Source organism: Schistocerca serialis, chromosome 1 (assembly GCF_023864345.2).
Source record: "Schistocerca serialis cubense isolate TAMUIC-IGC-003099 chromosome 1, iqSchSeri2.2, whole genome shotgun sequence".
In the NCBI taxonomy this organism is placed as follows: domain Eukaryota; kingdom Metazoa; phylum Arthropoda; class Insecta; order Orthoptera; family Acrididae; genus Schistocerca; species Schistocerca serialis.
This window is the reverse complement of record NC_064638.1, coordinates 848,972,419-848,987,293: the sequence shown is the minus strand read 5'-3', so window position 1 is coordinate 848,987,293 and position 14,875 is coordinate 848,972,419. Positions and strand designations below refer to the sequence as shown.

At 38.6% G+C, this 14,875-nt stretch overlaps 1 protein-coding gene across 1 annotated transcript in view; it reads right to left on the bottom strand.

Moving 5' to 3' along the window:
• The window catches only part of LOC126485114 (pescadillo homolog), a 39,811-nt gene extending 25,291 nt beyond the window's left edge, over positions 1–14,520 (bottom strand). The window contains exons 1-6 of the mRNA XM_050108746.1: positions 14,367–14,520; positions 14,027–14,260; positions 13,536–13,907; positions 13,310–13,448; positions 11,398–11,531; positions 2,429–2,688 (exon numbers count right to left, since the gene is read on the bottom strand). Coding sequence (XP_049964703.1) covers positions 2,429–2,688; positions 11,398–11,531; positions 13,310–13,448; positions 13,536–13,907; positions 14,027–14,260; positions 14,367–14,390 — 1,163 coding nt within the window. The 5' untranslated portion in view covers positions 14,391–14,520. The remainder of the gene's footprint in view (positions 1–2,428; positions 2,689–11,397; positions 11,532–13,309; positions 13,449–13,535; positions 13,908–14,026; positions 14,261–14,366) is intronic.
• Positions 14,521–14,875: the final 355 nt, after the last annotated feature.

Here is a 14,875-nt window from a genome sequence, read left to right as displayed (position 1 = left end):
CCAGATATCCCGTTTAAAATATATACTTTCTCCCCGGCAAAGATTTTTCCTTTGGAACTGTAAAACTTATCACTCCTTTGCATGGTTAATGTTTTATACACTAGCATAGAGCTTCCCAGGAAAAAAACGGGGGAGAGAAGTTTTGGAAAGACCTTTCATGTGCAGCAACATATACGCTGCATATTTTCATATTACAAAAGTACAAACTCGAATTTCACCAAGCACAGCACGTTAGTTTTGGGAACGTTGAAATCGAGATTGTGATGCCCTTTTGTAAGCCAATCAATCTCATGCTACGTGATCTCACCAGATATTCAGAGCATAGGACACGTGATGCAAGTCAGCCAATAGCAAGGTCACTGTTACGTAGTGCGAACACACAAAGAGGAAAAGTTAATGGTTTACATTAATATACATAGTATAGCTACAAGAACAGCTAAGCTTTCACGTATAATGTGGGTCTCGATGATTAATAAGCTACAAGGGAAGCTAAGCTTTCACATGCAATATTGATCTATTTTGCGTGTGTTATACTTAAAGATACATCACACAAATGTGCCAGAAAATTTAAAATAATGACAAATGTCTGGTCTTCTGGCCTCGAAATTCTTGTAAGTGGCTGGTCCTCAAAGTGTTCAGTTTTAAAAGCTCTGTGATTCGAGGAATTCATCCCACTTTCTCACACGTAACATAATTCATCTTGCGTAAAAAGAAATTTACTTTGAAAGTAACGCTTTTTGAACCACCATTCGCAAATACTATCCTACAACTGATTCGATTTAGCAGTTGCCAGAAAGCGCCAGAAAACAGGCATTATTGCGCGTGCGCAACTGCAGTGGGGTAGGAAGTCCGCATGTTCGTATGTATAAAGCACTGAGAGAGCTTACGCCATAAAAGAAACAGGACATCAGAGGATACTCCATCGGAATTTCGTAAACCATACTAAAATGCTTAATTCGTCTTGAAGTGCACATTGGTTTTTTCCAGATTCACAATGAAGTAGGTCCCATCTGATATTAAGCTTTGCAGTATGGTTTTTGCGATGTAAATTTTCTTGGAGTACCGGTCCTGTACTATCTCATATTTGGTTCTTTATTATGGCATAATGCCATTCATGGCAGAAGACGAAAATGTGCACTAGAAATTCAGGGAACAGTTGGAACTAGCCAATACTGTGGAACGAAACACTTTGAAACAAATACATTGATTGCCGCAGCGGAAAGATTAATAAGCCAAATTTCTTCAGCAAACTGACAAAAATAACTTCATTGTTCTGCAAGGCGATTAATGCTTGTCTGCTTAATAATTTGGACATAAAATAAAGTCAGAAAACTGAAACTAATAATATTTTTTTGCCCTCTGTAATTATGTGAATGTATTATAATTCACTTGACAGCTCCCGGCCGCAGAAATCTGTTTTGTTTTCATTTGATGTAGGAACTTGAAACGAAGAGGAAATAGTGAAATCACTTAACGCAAACAAGGGTCAGGTGGAGACTAATCCCCTCACCACTACAACTCAGAGAACGCTGCGCAAGCGCGAATCTGGCAGCTAGGGTGTGCAAGAAAATGTTTTGTTACCATCTGGCTGCTTGCCGCTTATTGCCGATACAACTAACAGCCACATTTCAAGTAGTGGGAAGCAGGGGAGGGTACTGCTCATATGCGAGTCAACTGTGCATGCGCATGAGACCGCTGGTAACTGGTCAAACGAACCTAATGTAAACAGTTGTGACATCACGCTCATACAAAACACTTTATTGTTATGCAGTATTGCATAGTCTTTGTCCTGAGACCTTTGACATATTTTTGCTGTTTGTAGATGCTTGGGGGTGCACAGTGTTTTGTTGTTGTAAATGGCACACTTCTTTTGCTACTGAAGTTTTTTCTTTCTTTTTTTTTATCTCGTTTACATTTTACTGGTGCAGTATCATTCTCCAGTAGCAGGATACAGTAACATTCTTTGCTAGAGAATCAATTCTTACCAGTCAAAATTACAAAAATTTAACTGAAAGCCAAAACAATGAAAAATTCCCAGAATTCTGAAAAATTCCCAGGTTTTTTCCCGGTTTTCTCCTGGATGAAAAAATTCCTGGGTTTTCACCGGATTTGCCGGGTCGTATATATCCTGTTTTTATATACAGACAATACTGAAAGACTACCTAGAAAACAATAATTTGGGCTTCTAATTACTGTAATATCCAAAGGCAAAATTGTAGGTGTGACAATGATGTGGCACAACAATTACCTTTATCACAATTTTCATATCAATGTTCTCCACAAACTGCATTTTTCACCATGATGAGCTTTTTAGTTTCACAGCAGTAGAAACTTCCAGCTCAATACAACAATCATTAGAATGTAGGAGCTACACTATAATTAATGCACATATTGATATGTTGTCTACCAGATGATAAATTTGGCTTACCTTGAAATGTACTGCTTCTCCAAACTTGGTCTATCAACAATCTGATGAGTAATTGTTTCATCTGACTCATCAAATGTAGCTCCAACAAACGACAGCTTGTCCCACGAGACTTCTCCTCCAAAACAGCGAATTATGAACACCAGAGGCTCACGTGGTACTTCTCGATTAATGAAGAACTTTAAACCTTCAAACAGCGATTTTAATCGTTTGATTTTTTCTGCTTCCAGTTTTGCTTCTTCCAATTTTTCAGGATCTTCAATCTGATTTGAATACAATAAAAATGTAACTCTCATAAGGCAGCTTAACCACATTTTTGAGTTACAGAACATTTATATTACTCTTTTTGTGAAGTCACTTCTTAATACATAGTGAAGCACAATTTTACCATTATGTGAAAGGAATTGGAATAAGATAAATTACTATAAAATTGCAGAGAAAAATGGTTCTGATTACTATCAACGTTCCACAAATTTCTGAAAACTAATTTTACACATCCCCTGCCATCTACGTTAGCAATGCTAACACAGGCTAGGACACTGACAAGAAAGAGGGTAACAAGTATTTATGCTGCAAGTAGAAGGGACATTTAAGAACAGAACATCTATTTTTCTGATCCACACAAGTTGCAGTATGCAACAAAAGAAAATGAAAGTATTAATAAAAGTATTACAATGATATTTATATTACTGAAATTTATACCCAAATTTTAGTTTCATGTAGGTAGTTACTAACTGCAGTGTTAGAACATACCATGTTTCACATGATAGGAAATACTGATTTTGTTGCTAAAAAGAAATTGACTGTCAACGATTGGATAACAACTGAGAAATAAATTTGTTGTGGTTCAATGGGAAAAATCAGGGAAAGATAGGAACACAGCAAGCTTTAAAGGTGAAATCTGGATAAGCAAGAGTAAAAAGACAATAAGATTGTGACCGACTGTGGTGTTCCTATTCTTCCTTGATTAATCTACGGTCACTTTGCACAATGGTTCCTTGTGAAACCAAAGTTGGTTAATGAGAATATTACTGTTCACTTTTAAGTGGTTTAGGGAAGGCGTGAAAAACCAGATGTCTAGATGGAAATTTGATTGATTTTTTTTTTTTTTCTCGAAAAGGAATATGTTGTGTAGAGTACAGAGACAAAATTAATATTTCTTTTCTGAAGTAAGTGAAAATAAAAACTGAGGGGGCACAGATAATAAATTAAATACTACTGGATAACATTTATATCTTATGCATAAATTACAAACTTGTGTATAAGATTCGGAATAAACATTTCCTGGCTAGAGCTGAACGTGATTTGGTTGTTCAGGTTAGTTGATTGGTTGATTTGGGGGATGGGACCAAACAGCGAGGTAATCGGTCCAATGGATTAGAGAAGGATGGAGAAGGAATTCAATTGTGCCCTTTCAAAGGAACCATCCCAGCATTTGCCTGAAGCAATTTAGGGAAACTACGGAAAGCCTAAATCAGGATGGCCGGATGCGGGTTTGAACCGTTGTCGTCCTGAATGCATGTCCATTGTGCTAACCACTGCACCACCTTGCTTTGTGGTCATTCAGGTGCAGCCTCTCTTAACTCATTCTTATAGTGATTATAAGAAATGCACAATGTAAGCAGCAGAAATGTTGCACAGTATATCTCTAAGTTTTGCAAATGAAAAATTTCATCTCTCTTCCGAACATTCCAATTTAGGCTCCCTGAAGAAAACAGACAAGCAAGGTGTAAGCAGTCTCTTTAGTAGACCTGTTTAGGTTTCTCAGTATTCGCTTCTTGGATTACATTAACTTCCTCCCATTATAAGGCTAAAAATTGTTGGAATTGTCATGCACATTTTTTTATCTAATGAGCTCTGGTGACATTTTAACAACAATAACTGATACTTAAGGTTTCTTCATAAGGTGTAAATGGTGTGTTTCATGATCAGTAGTTAATCAAACGCTGTCGAGGTTTCTGACGTACAGGATAGCAGATGACACCCTCTATCAGTTATGAATCACAAACAGTTCTCTGAATGAATTTGAAACATATGACTGGGTATCACTAAAATATCACCTACTGAGTTGCTCTTTAGTGAGCATAACCCAACTATGTGAATTCACAAAACTCAAGTAAGATAATAGTTAATCTGAAATGGGATAAATACATGTACTCAAATAAGTTTCTCATACAGTTTTACAGACACTGTCATTTGAATGCTTAAGATGTGGACACTGCTATATGTATCTCTGCAGACCACACTTTAACAAGTGACCTCCACCTGAAGGTTGGTTTTATCACTAAAGTGCTTTGCAAAGCTATATATTGGAAAATGTATGCCCCTGCTCTCCTCCAGTCTGGAAAATGACTTACCCAGCCTGTTACATGGGGATCTATAGCTTACATGAGCTGGAGATCACAATGTAACTTGGAATTTTTTAAGTATAAAAATCACGTGAATGTGTTGCCATGCAGTCACGTTCAAACTGGTTATAAGGATGCTTGTGCAACCCCAGTTTCGCTATCATCTCAGCTTTCATACAGCAGCCCAGAATTGAAATATTTGTCTCTTAGTGAGACTGTGGATTCTCCCTTCCCTATGTTTGAATTAGGAACTTTCCTGGAAGACATAACCATCTTCTACACCACGTAATTAGAAAAAAAAAAAAATAAATAAATAAATAAAAAATAATAATAATAAAACCTTGTGTATAAAACAAGTTTAAATAGGAGTTGCTAGCCTCACTTTGACCTGTGTGACAGGGTTAAACTTCTCATTACTCCAATGTCAGTAATTAAAACTAGCTGGTACCTTACTAGTTTCAGGAAGATTTTGAGATCTGAAAACTGGACAGAAGTATGTAAGCTCTCAACAGTTTGTACACCATCTTCTCACAACACTTGAGATGTAAACAGCTTGATAATTTGATGCACCAAACCTGCCTTCACACTTGGGAGTGTTGAATCGCACATGCCATATGCTTTGCTCATTAACTACTTGTGTATAAGCCTCAGCAGTTTGTCACCAGCAGACATACAGGGTGTTACAAAAAGGTACGGCCAAACTTTTAGGAAACATTCCTCACACACAAATAAAGAAAAGATGTTATGTGGACATGTGTCCGGAAACGCTTAATTTCCATGTTAGAGCTCATTTTAGTTTTGTCCACCTACACTCAATGGAGCACGTTACCATGATTTCATATGGGATACTCTACCTGTGCTGCTAGAACATGTGCCTTTACAAGTACAACACAACATGTGGTTCATGCGCAATGGAGCTCCTGCACATTTCAGTCGAAGTGTTCGTACGCTTCTCAACAACAGATTCGGTGACCGATGGATTGGTAGAGGCCGACCAATTCCATGGCCTCCACGCTCTCCTGACCTCAACCCTCTTGACTTTCATTTATGGGGGCATTTGAAAGCTCTTGTCTATGCAACCCCGGTACCAAATGCAGAGACTCTTCGTGCTCGTATTGTGGACGGCTGTGATACAATACGCCATTCTCCAGGGCTGCATCAGCGCATCAGGGATTTCATACGACGGAGGGTGGATGCATGTATCCTCGCTAACGGAGGACATTTTGAACATTTCCTGTAACAAAGTGTTTGAAGTCACACTGGTACGTTCTGTTGCTGTGTTTTTCCATTTCATGATTAATGTGATTTGAAGAGAAGTAATAAAATGAGCTCTAACATGGAAAATAAGCGTTTCCGGACACATATCCACATAACATATTTTCTTTCTTTGTGTGCGAGGGATGTTTCCTGAAAGTTTGGCCGTACCTTTTTGTAACACCCTGTATAGTTAAAACACAGTCTTAAAGTTAACTGTGTGACTTAAAAAGACATTACATACAATACATGCACAAGCAAAGCTTACTGTGCAATCAAGACAAAGTGGCACTTGGCACACGTCCCTCACACACTACATTTTACCAAATATTAATTCTGCTTGTAATTACACCATGCTCTACAATTTACTGAGATGGTCATCAACTCTAAACTTTACTCTGATAAATACTGTGAATTCTCTACACATTAAAATGTAAAGTGGACTATTCTTCCTCTTGAGCTTGGTCCACCGATCGACTTGTCCACAGGCACCAAAGTGAAGGGATGTCTGCCCCATAAACTAAGCCTCAACTTTTACTTTGGGTTCTTTTACAGTATCCCTGCACCTGCTCCTACACTTTCCAGACCCAACTGGCTTCAGCCGCCATACTAACTGGCAATATTTGGGGCCATTGTCTGCGACTTCCCAGAAACGTACTATCTGGCCTCCTCGCACTCCAGTCACCTCTACGTAAATTCTGATAGGTTCATTGAACTAAAATGCAAATATCTCAATCATAGACATGGACCGCTATGCGGTTTTCACCATTCTTAGTGTAATAAAATACTGCATCAATCAACATGCTTTCCAACTAATTACTTTTCTTACAAGCTCAACCGTTTAATTAGCAACTTGAGTGTGTGCAGTTCTATGAAAACAAGCTGCCACGCCTGAATATATTACGAAGGCCCTCCATTTTTCAGCAGCAGATGGTGTCAGTCTGATCAATAGCGTTTACCAAAGCCTAGGTTAGGCTGGAAGGTGACAGTTTCATTTTAAATGAAGGTGAAACCTTAGCTGTTCAATATACGCTGAGTTTTCAAGTGGTAACTGCATGTTTGATTCCAAACCAGTGATTTGAAGCACCTTATTTCTACATTCACACACTAATTCTCCTTAAAATGTTATAAACTGTGGATGAAACATAATCTCACACCATGCAATGCTTTTATACTTGAATGTTCATAAAACAGCAATAACAAGCATGTTTCCTTTAGTAGCACTCTTAGGCACCCATCGCTCTTTGAATTCTACCACATGTTCATTTGCCAAAAGTGCTTGGTTTCCATCACATAGTTTTGCCATTCTTGTGTGTATACGAAGATGACTCAGTAATAAGACACATGAATTTAACAAAGGGAGCCATATGCAGGTTGTACAAATTTCACTGTGACCGCAAAGACAATTCCAGAAAAAACTAAATCTTGTCAGCGAAGTAAAGACATGTTATTTCAAGCCAAAAAGTACAGAGAGTATGTTCAACAGCACAGATAAGGGAAACACGATTTTGATTGTCTTATCTCATCACGACAAACAACAGGGCTATGATTTTCCTTCATGATGTGCATTTTCCTCAGAAAATATGCCCTAGCTGCTACAATGTTGGAGGATCAACAGAGGCGTCCGATCCACCCATCCGCTTTGACCCGTGACGTAAGGGTGTTGTGTTGTGTGACGTCATGATGGCGTGGAGTTTAGTTTGAGTGTGTTGTGTTTGTAGATGTCGTCTTGTTGTGGCGGGTGGTGTGCTCTGGTGGTGTGTGTGAATGGCCCAAATGTTTATTTGGGTGTCGGTGCTTGAAGTGTGCATTTATCAGTCGTGACTGTTATAGAAGAACAGAAATTCGATTCAGTGAGTTAAGAATTAAGTTTCCGTTTTGTTTATGTTATTGCGGTGTCGTATGATGTTTGTCGCACGGTAAGTCGTTTAATTCAATACGTGGCTTCTTTTGTTGGGTATGGATATGACTTCTAAGTTTAATAGTGCGCATGTGCGGGCTGAAATGGAGTACGACATGTTGTCCTTCATTAAGTTTCTGCTACTTTTTGGGCTTGTGATGGAGATAGTGAAGTGTGGCATATGCAAGCAGAATATGCGAGTTCGGGGTTAGTGTGTAGCACCTGGAACTTTTTTATGGTAAGTAGTCATTTTTTTTTTATCTTTTGTTCGTGTGTTATGATGTTAGGTGGGGTTTTTGTGTGTTGTTGGGTCGCTGTTACTTACTGCATGTGTTGGTGGTTGATGTTTTGGTATCGGCACTTGTGGTTGATTTATGTATCTTAGGGGAAGTACTCGATTTCAATTTTTTTGGTATCGTCAGTTGTATTTGAGCCGTATAGGTCATGGGAAGTGATCATTTCAATTTGTCATCATAGCTATGTGTGTTTTGGTATCGTGAGCTGTTGTTGACCTATAGAGGTCAAGGGAAGTGTTAGATTCCAATGTGTCGTCACTGTGTGTGTTTTGGTACTTTGAGTTGCTGTTGACCAATATAGGTCAAGTGAAGTGTCTGATTCCAATGTGTCGTAGCTGTGTGTGTTTTGGTACAGTGAGCTGCTGTTGACCTATATAGGTCAAGAGAAGTGTTTAATTCCAATTTTTGTTGTTTTAGGTGTTGGTTTTGTGGTATCAATAGTTGCAGTGTGATTATAACTTTTGGAGTAGTTGGTTTTTATTTTGTGGTATCAACAATTGCAGTTGATCTATGTAGGTGAAGGAAAGTGACTGATTATTGTCGATATTTGAAGTGTAGCGGAATTCGGGAATTTTGTCATGTTTTTATGTCGTCGTTTTTTGTAGTTTGGGATTGTGGTGTGTTTATATTTAGTTCGTACCCATCCAAAAACTCCCAATTTCCTGCACTGGCCCGCTAGTTTGATTACATTTTTGGAGAGAGATGTGTTTGTTGGTTTTGTATGTATTTTTGTGTTTTTTGTCGTTAATGTAATGACGTCATAGGTGCCATATTGCAAACCTTGAGAATGGTCATTTCCGCCACATTGGTGATGTCATGGGTCAAAGCAGATGGGTGGCATCGAACGCTTCTGTAATCCCATGATGGACATCATGAGCATACACCTATCACTGCAGGCTGGATTCCAAAGAATTGAGAATTGTATCATTTGACTGACACCACCCATGAACCAAATTTTGCCTTTTGCCAGAGCCATAAAATTCTGATACAAGGCAACAAATAGTGCCCTGAAAATCGTCCAACTCAGGGATAGCTCTTCTTCCACTAATATGATCCCTCAGAGATTGAAACTTTGTTAACTTCATGTTTCCATTCTTTGCACTGCTGAACAAGTTCTCTGTACTTTTTGGCTGGAAATACCACATGTCTTTACAACACTGACAAGATTCAGGCTATAATTCTTCAGACTTTCCCAGTGATCTGTTGACATCCTGAGGTGTTGTGTATTCCACTGGATAACCAAAGTCTCAAGATGCCACAATTTAGTCTGTTCTGGGACTGTTTTTAAGATCACAGTGAAATTATTACATTTCATATATTACACCCTCTGATACCTGTGTCAAAACCAAATCATCTTCACCTGCAAACAAGAACAGCAACCCTACATGACAAAAACATAGCACCCTCAGCAAACAAACAATACTTCTATACAAAGAACACTTAAATGGGTGACTGGTTACAATGAAGTGGCATTACCATGCCAGTAACACCATGAATAGAGCTCAGTGTTCCCATGTAAACCATGACAAGGATAGGTGTGTGTCTGGTAGCTGTTGCTTCTAATTATCCAACCCAGATGGAGGATATGATAGAAATGACAACTGCAATAGCGGAATACGAAGGATGGAAAAACTAACATTCCCCTCCCAGCCAACACTCTCTAGCACAGCACATTCATTTAATTTCCACAGAAACTTCACTTACTGTGGCAAAACAAAGCTTATTTGTTAGCTGAAACTCAAGTAAATATCCCAGTGGAAACTATTTAAACAGCCCCCAAATTTCTGTTACATGCAAAAGCAGATAAAATTCCAAAAACTGACTAAATACGTTCTATTGATTCTCTCTTCTCTAAAAACTTTTTAACAACCATATTAAATGTATACATACATAAAATTTTGATGTATGGAGAGTCACAACAGCTGCAGTGTGAAATAGTAGTTATTTCCACTGAAGAGCCAAAGAAACTGGTACACCTGCCTAATATCATGTAGCGCCCCTGCGAGCACGCAGAAGTGCCACAACATGACATGGCACTGACTCGACTAATGCCTGAAGTAGTGCTGGAGGGAAGTGACACAATGAATTCTACAGGGCTGTCCATAAATCTGTAAGAGTATGAGAGGGTGGAGATCTCTTCTGAACAGCATGTTGCAAGACATTTAAGATATTCTCAATAATGTTCATATCTGGGGAGTTTGGTGGCCAGCAGAAGTGATCAAACTCAGGAAACTGCCTCTGGAGCCACTGTGTAGCAATTCTGGACATGTGGGGTGTCACACTGTCCTGCTGAAATTTCCCAAGTCTGTCAGAATCCGCAATGGACACAAATGGATGCAGGTGATCAGAGAGGATGTTTGCGTACCTGTCACCTGAGAAGAGTTGTATCTAGACTTATCAGGGATCCCATATCACTCCAACTGCACATGCCCAACACCACCACAGAGCCTCCACTAGCTTGAACAGTCCCCTGCTGACGTAAAGGGCTCGTGAGGTTGTCTCCATAAACATACACATCCGTCCACTCGACACAATTTGAAATGACATTCGTCCGATCAGGTAACATGTTTCCAGTCATCAACAGTCAAAAGTCGGAATTGACGGGCCAGGCGAGGCGAAAAACTGTGTTGTGTAGTCATCAAGGGTACACAAGTGGGCCTTTGGCTCTGAAAGCCCATGTTGATGATGTTTCATTAATGGTTGGCATGCTAACACTTGTTGATGGCCCAGCACTGAACTTTGCAGCAATTTGCCCAAGGGTTGAACTTCTGTCATGTTGAACGATTCTTTTCAGTTGTCACTGGTCCCATTCTTGCAGGACCTTTTTCCTGCAGCGATGTCAGAGATTTGATATTCTAACAGATTGCTGATCGTACGGAAAAATTCCCACTTCAGCACTACCTCGGAGACGCTGTGTCACATTGCTTGCGCACCGACTTTAACACCACGTTCAAACACACTTAAATCTTGATAACATGCCATTGTAAGCAGTAACCATTCTAACAACTGTGCCATAAACTAGTCATCTTAAATAGGTGGTGCTGACCACAGTGCCATATCCCACCTGTTTACATATCTCTGTATTTGAATACACATGCCTATACCAGTTTCTTTGGTGCTTCAGTGTATAACTAAATTACAATCTAGCTTTATCCATACTGAATGGAGTGTTACCATTGGGAACTGATCCACTTCAGCTTCTTCCTCTTCTGCATTATTGCTGGTGCGAGCCAGTGTAACATTAAGAGCAGCTATTCGTTCAGATACGTAGTAATCCTCATCAACCATTGACTTATCACAATCACCAGCTGTAAAAACACACAACAATTTACTCATATTTACTTATTAAAGCATGTGAAGTACAATTCAGTTATCAATGTCTCAGTAGGTTATTCTTGAGTGTCAGGAATGTGATCGCAACACAAAATGACAAATCCCATTTACATTATATATGAAAAAAATGACAAGAAATTATGTTTATAAAGATGTGTAAATGGTGTTTAATTTCGTATTTTATATTAATGTACAATGGTTTCTGATTGTGTGTCTGCAATGTTACCACAACTCAAAATGACAAGTCACATTAACACTATATATGAAAAACTGACAATATATAGCTTCAATCTGCTTCACTAATTATTTCAAAACAGTTACCCTTACATTCTAAAGTACTGACTGGCATAACCACACACTAGCTGGACAGCATTCAATGCTGTAAAAGGCTGAATTTTGTGATTTGAGTCCCAATGTCTATTTACTTGTTAGATAATTTCTTCATGCGGTGAGCACCAGCACTGTATACTTTGTAATGCTCCTCTAAATTACAAACCAAAAATTGGAAGCTTTAACTTCCCCTCTTTTACTTTCAATATTCACTCGCACACTGAGTCACATATGCGTAAAAAAGGGGTCTTTGAGATGGCCACCCTACTGAAAAATACTTCATATTGGTTAAAGGGACAGTTACCTAATATAACTGGCCACTAATGGGAAGAACATACCAGATTTTACAGTCACAAGCTTCCATATGACCAACAATAACTGATAAAAGCTAGATGCTCCATGAAGTGAACGGAAGTTACAGTTACATTAGCACTATTTCTGTCTCACTACATTAATGGTATTTGTCATGATACAAAATGGGAATAAAATAGGGACATGTGATAATTTTTCACTAAAGTGCACTTTTAAATTTCTACAGCAATAGAGAGGAAGGGTCTGTTTAGTACAGCCTAAGTTATTTTCGAACTGAGTGGATCATACTGAGGACTGTAATTGCTAAACTTGTCAGTGAATAAACATTTTTTAGGAACCTAGCATGCAAAAAACAATTTTTGTGCTTACTCAGTACTGAGATTCTTGTAATGGTAAGATCACTTCATGCAACTACCCACAAAAAGTGTAAAGAACAGCTATGTCGTGAGAAATATGAGGAATCTCTCACATACTTTTAATAAGGTTGACATGAATTATCTAGTTAAAAGAAAAAAATAAGAAATGGAGCCATGACTGTTTAATGCGACAACAGTTATGATGGACATCATGATCTCACTGAGCTACTAGCAAACACTACACGCATTCTACATTATGCAGCATAGGAGGTAAAGAGAGATAATGATAATTAGACATTTAACACAGTTATTTTTAGTAAAGCTGTTTTCGTACACTCCTAAATGCTGCCTGGTTACAAATTGCTATTCTCCCCTTTTACACATTATAGTCTACATAATACTCAATTAATATCACAAATATAATCCAAATAAAAATCCACATGATGAAACACAAAGAGGAAACACAGCAAATGAAGCATTTGAACCACTTTGTCAACTCTCAACCAAACTGAGACCTTTGGACTTAAAGTAGACGCAACAGATCAGTGTGTCACCACAAGTACATTCCAAAAACAAAGACACAAAACAAAGTGTGTCAGTACTTTAGGTATAGTAACAGCCCTGCTACATTGCATTGTGTTACAGCTCGCGGATATACCTGAAACACTTCTTACTTCTGTTTCCCCCTGTATGATGATTATTTATTAAATATTTTTATTTGTACAGACAGACAAAAATAATACTTCTGATTTTACCTGAATATCCAGCAAACTTTGGAGGATAGTAAAGGTTCAGTGAATGATAGAGGCGAAAATTAATAAATCCCAGCATGATCAGATAAAACTCCACAAATATGGACAATACTTTGAAGTCAACTTCTTCCTTTGATTGTGGCTGCAGGAAAGAAATACTGTCACGTTAACACATTTACCTGACATGCAGCAAAACAGAAATGTGCTTATGAGAGAGAAACAATATTACCTGAAAACTGAAATGATGGGGCACTATCCACGTGACAGTTTGTCCCTTAATTTCTGCCTGATAGTAATACCCCTTTATGGAGATGAAAACTTTCCGAAGTGCTTTTGCTGCAATCACGTAATGCATGAACTCAACTGTTAACCGTCTACAAAGTGCAGACTGATCTCGTGGAACATGTCTTAACGAAGGAAAGGTCGAAAACAAGAAAAGAAGCGTGAGGCAATCGTCTAAATCGCGAATTGCGTCAATGAAAGTTGGATATCGCTCTTTCACAATATGGTCTAATTTTAATGTTGGGTGATTGTCTAGCAAACGTTTCATAGTTTCGAAATCTTTGACAGCTTTGGCTCTTCCTATCTTCTTTCCAAATATCTGCAAAACAAGAAATTATAAAATCACAACTGATGTTTAGAGCTGGTTATGAGAACAGTAACTCCAAACAACATGAGTCCCTGGGCAAAAGCCAACCGTTTCAAGACGTGTGTACATACCTTATAGTCACGCAAAGTCCATATAATAGGTTCATGCATCAAAAACTGGATATCCTTCTTGTGATACAGTGTTTTTATGCCACTTGCACCTTTTTGTGCTCGTTTTCTGTTCCTTGGTTCTCTTGGATATATGCCTTTAAGAATACAAAGCCGTCTAAAATCTTTAAGGGACAACTGTAGCATTCTCATTGCTTGCTTTCTTGAAACGTATTGTGCTCCTTCTCCAGACTGATACTGAAATTTAAGAACGTTAACTTATCTTTAAACCTATTACAACCAACAACATGCGTGTAAAATTTACACGAGTTTAAAGGTTCAAAATATGCACCGCAATAAATACCTTCTTTTTCCGTTTCGAAACCATATTTTATGACAGTTTAATAACTTCACTAAATCGGTAACACGTTTGAAACAACTTTAACCAAACTTCACACGTGTTTACAAAAACACACACAACATGCGTCAAAGATCAAGGATAATATGCTACAGAGAGATCACGCTGTCCAATATCGAAACAAGAAATGAGCCCAAAGAGGATGAGACATGTCTATGTCTATGGAGGTTGTCTCCACTGTCAGTTGACTGTGGCCCTGTGTAGGTCGCGCATGATACCGTGGCCGATGTGCAGGGACCAGTTTTCACCCAAAGTGCTGGGCGAGTTCTTTCTGAACAGAAAGGGAAGGTCGACAAGCGTTTGCCACCTTTCGGCCGGTTGACGATGACAGAGTCGACGCACAGTCGCTGCACTCTTTCTCCAATGATTTTACAGAAACTATTCAGTAAAAAATAAATTCAGTTTTGCCTTGCTTGTAGCTTTATACACAGGTTCATTATGATGTGCCCAGCATT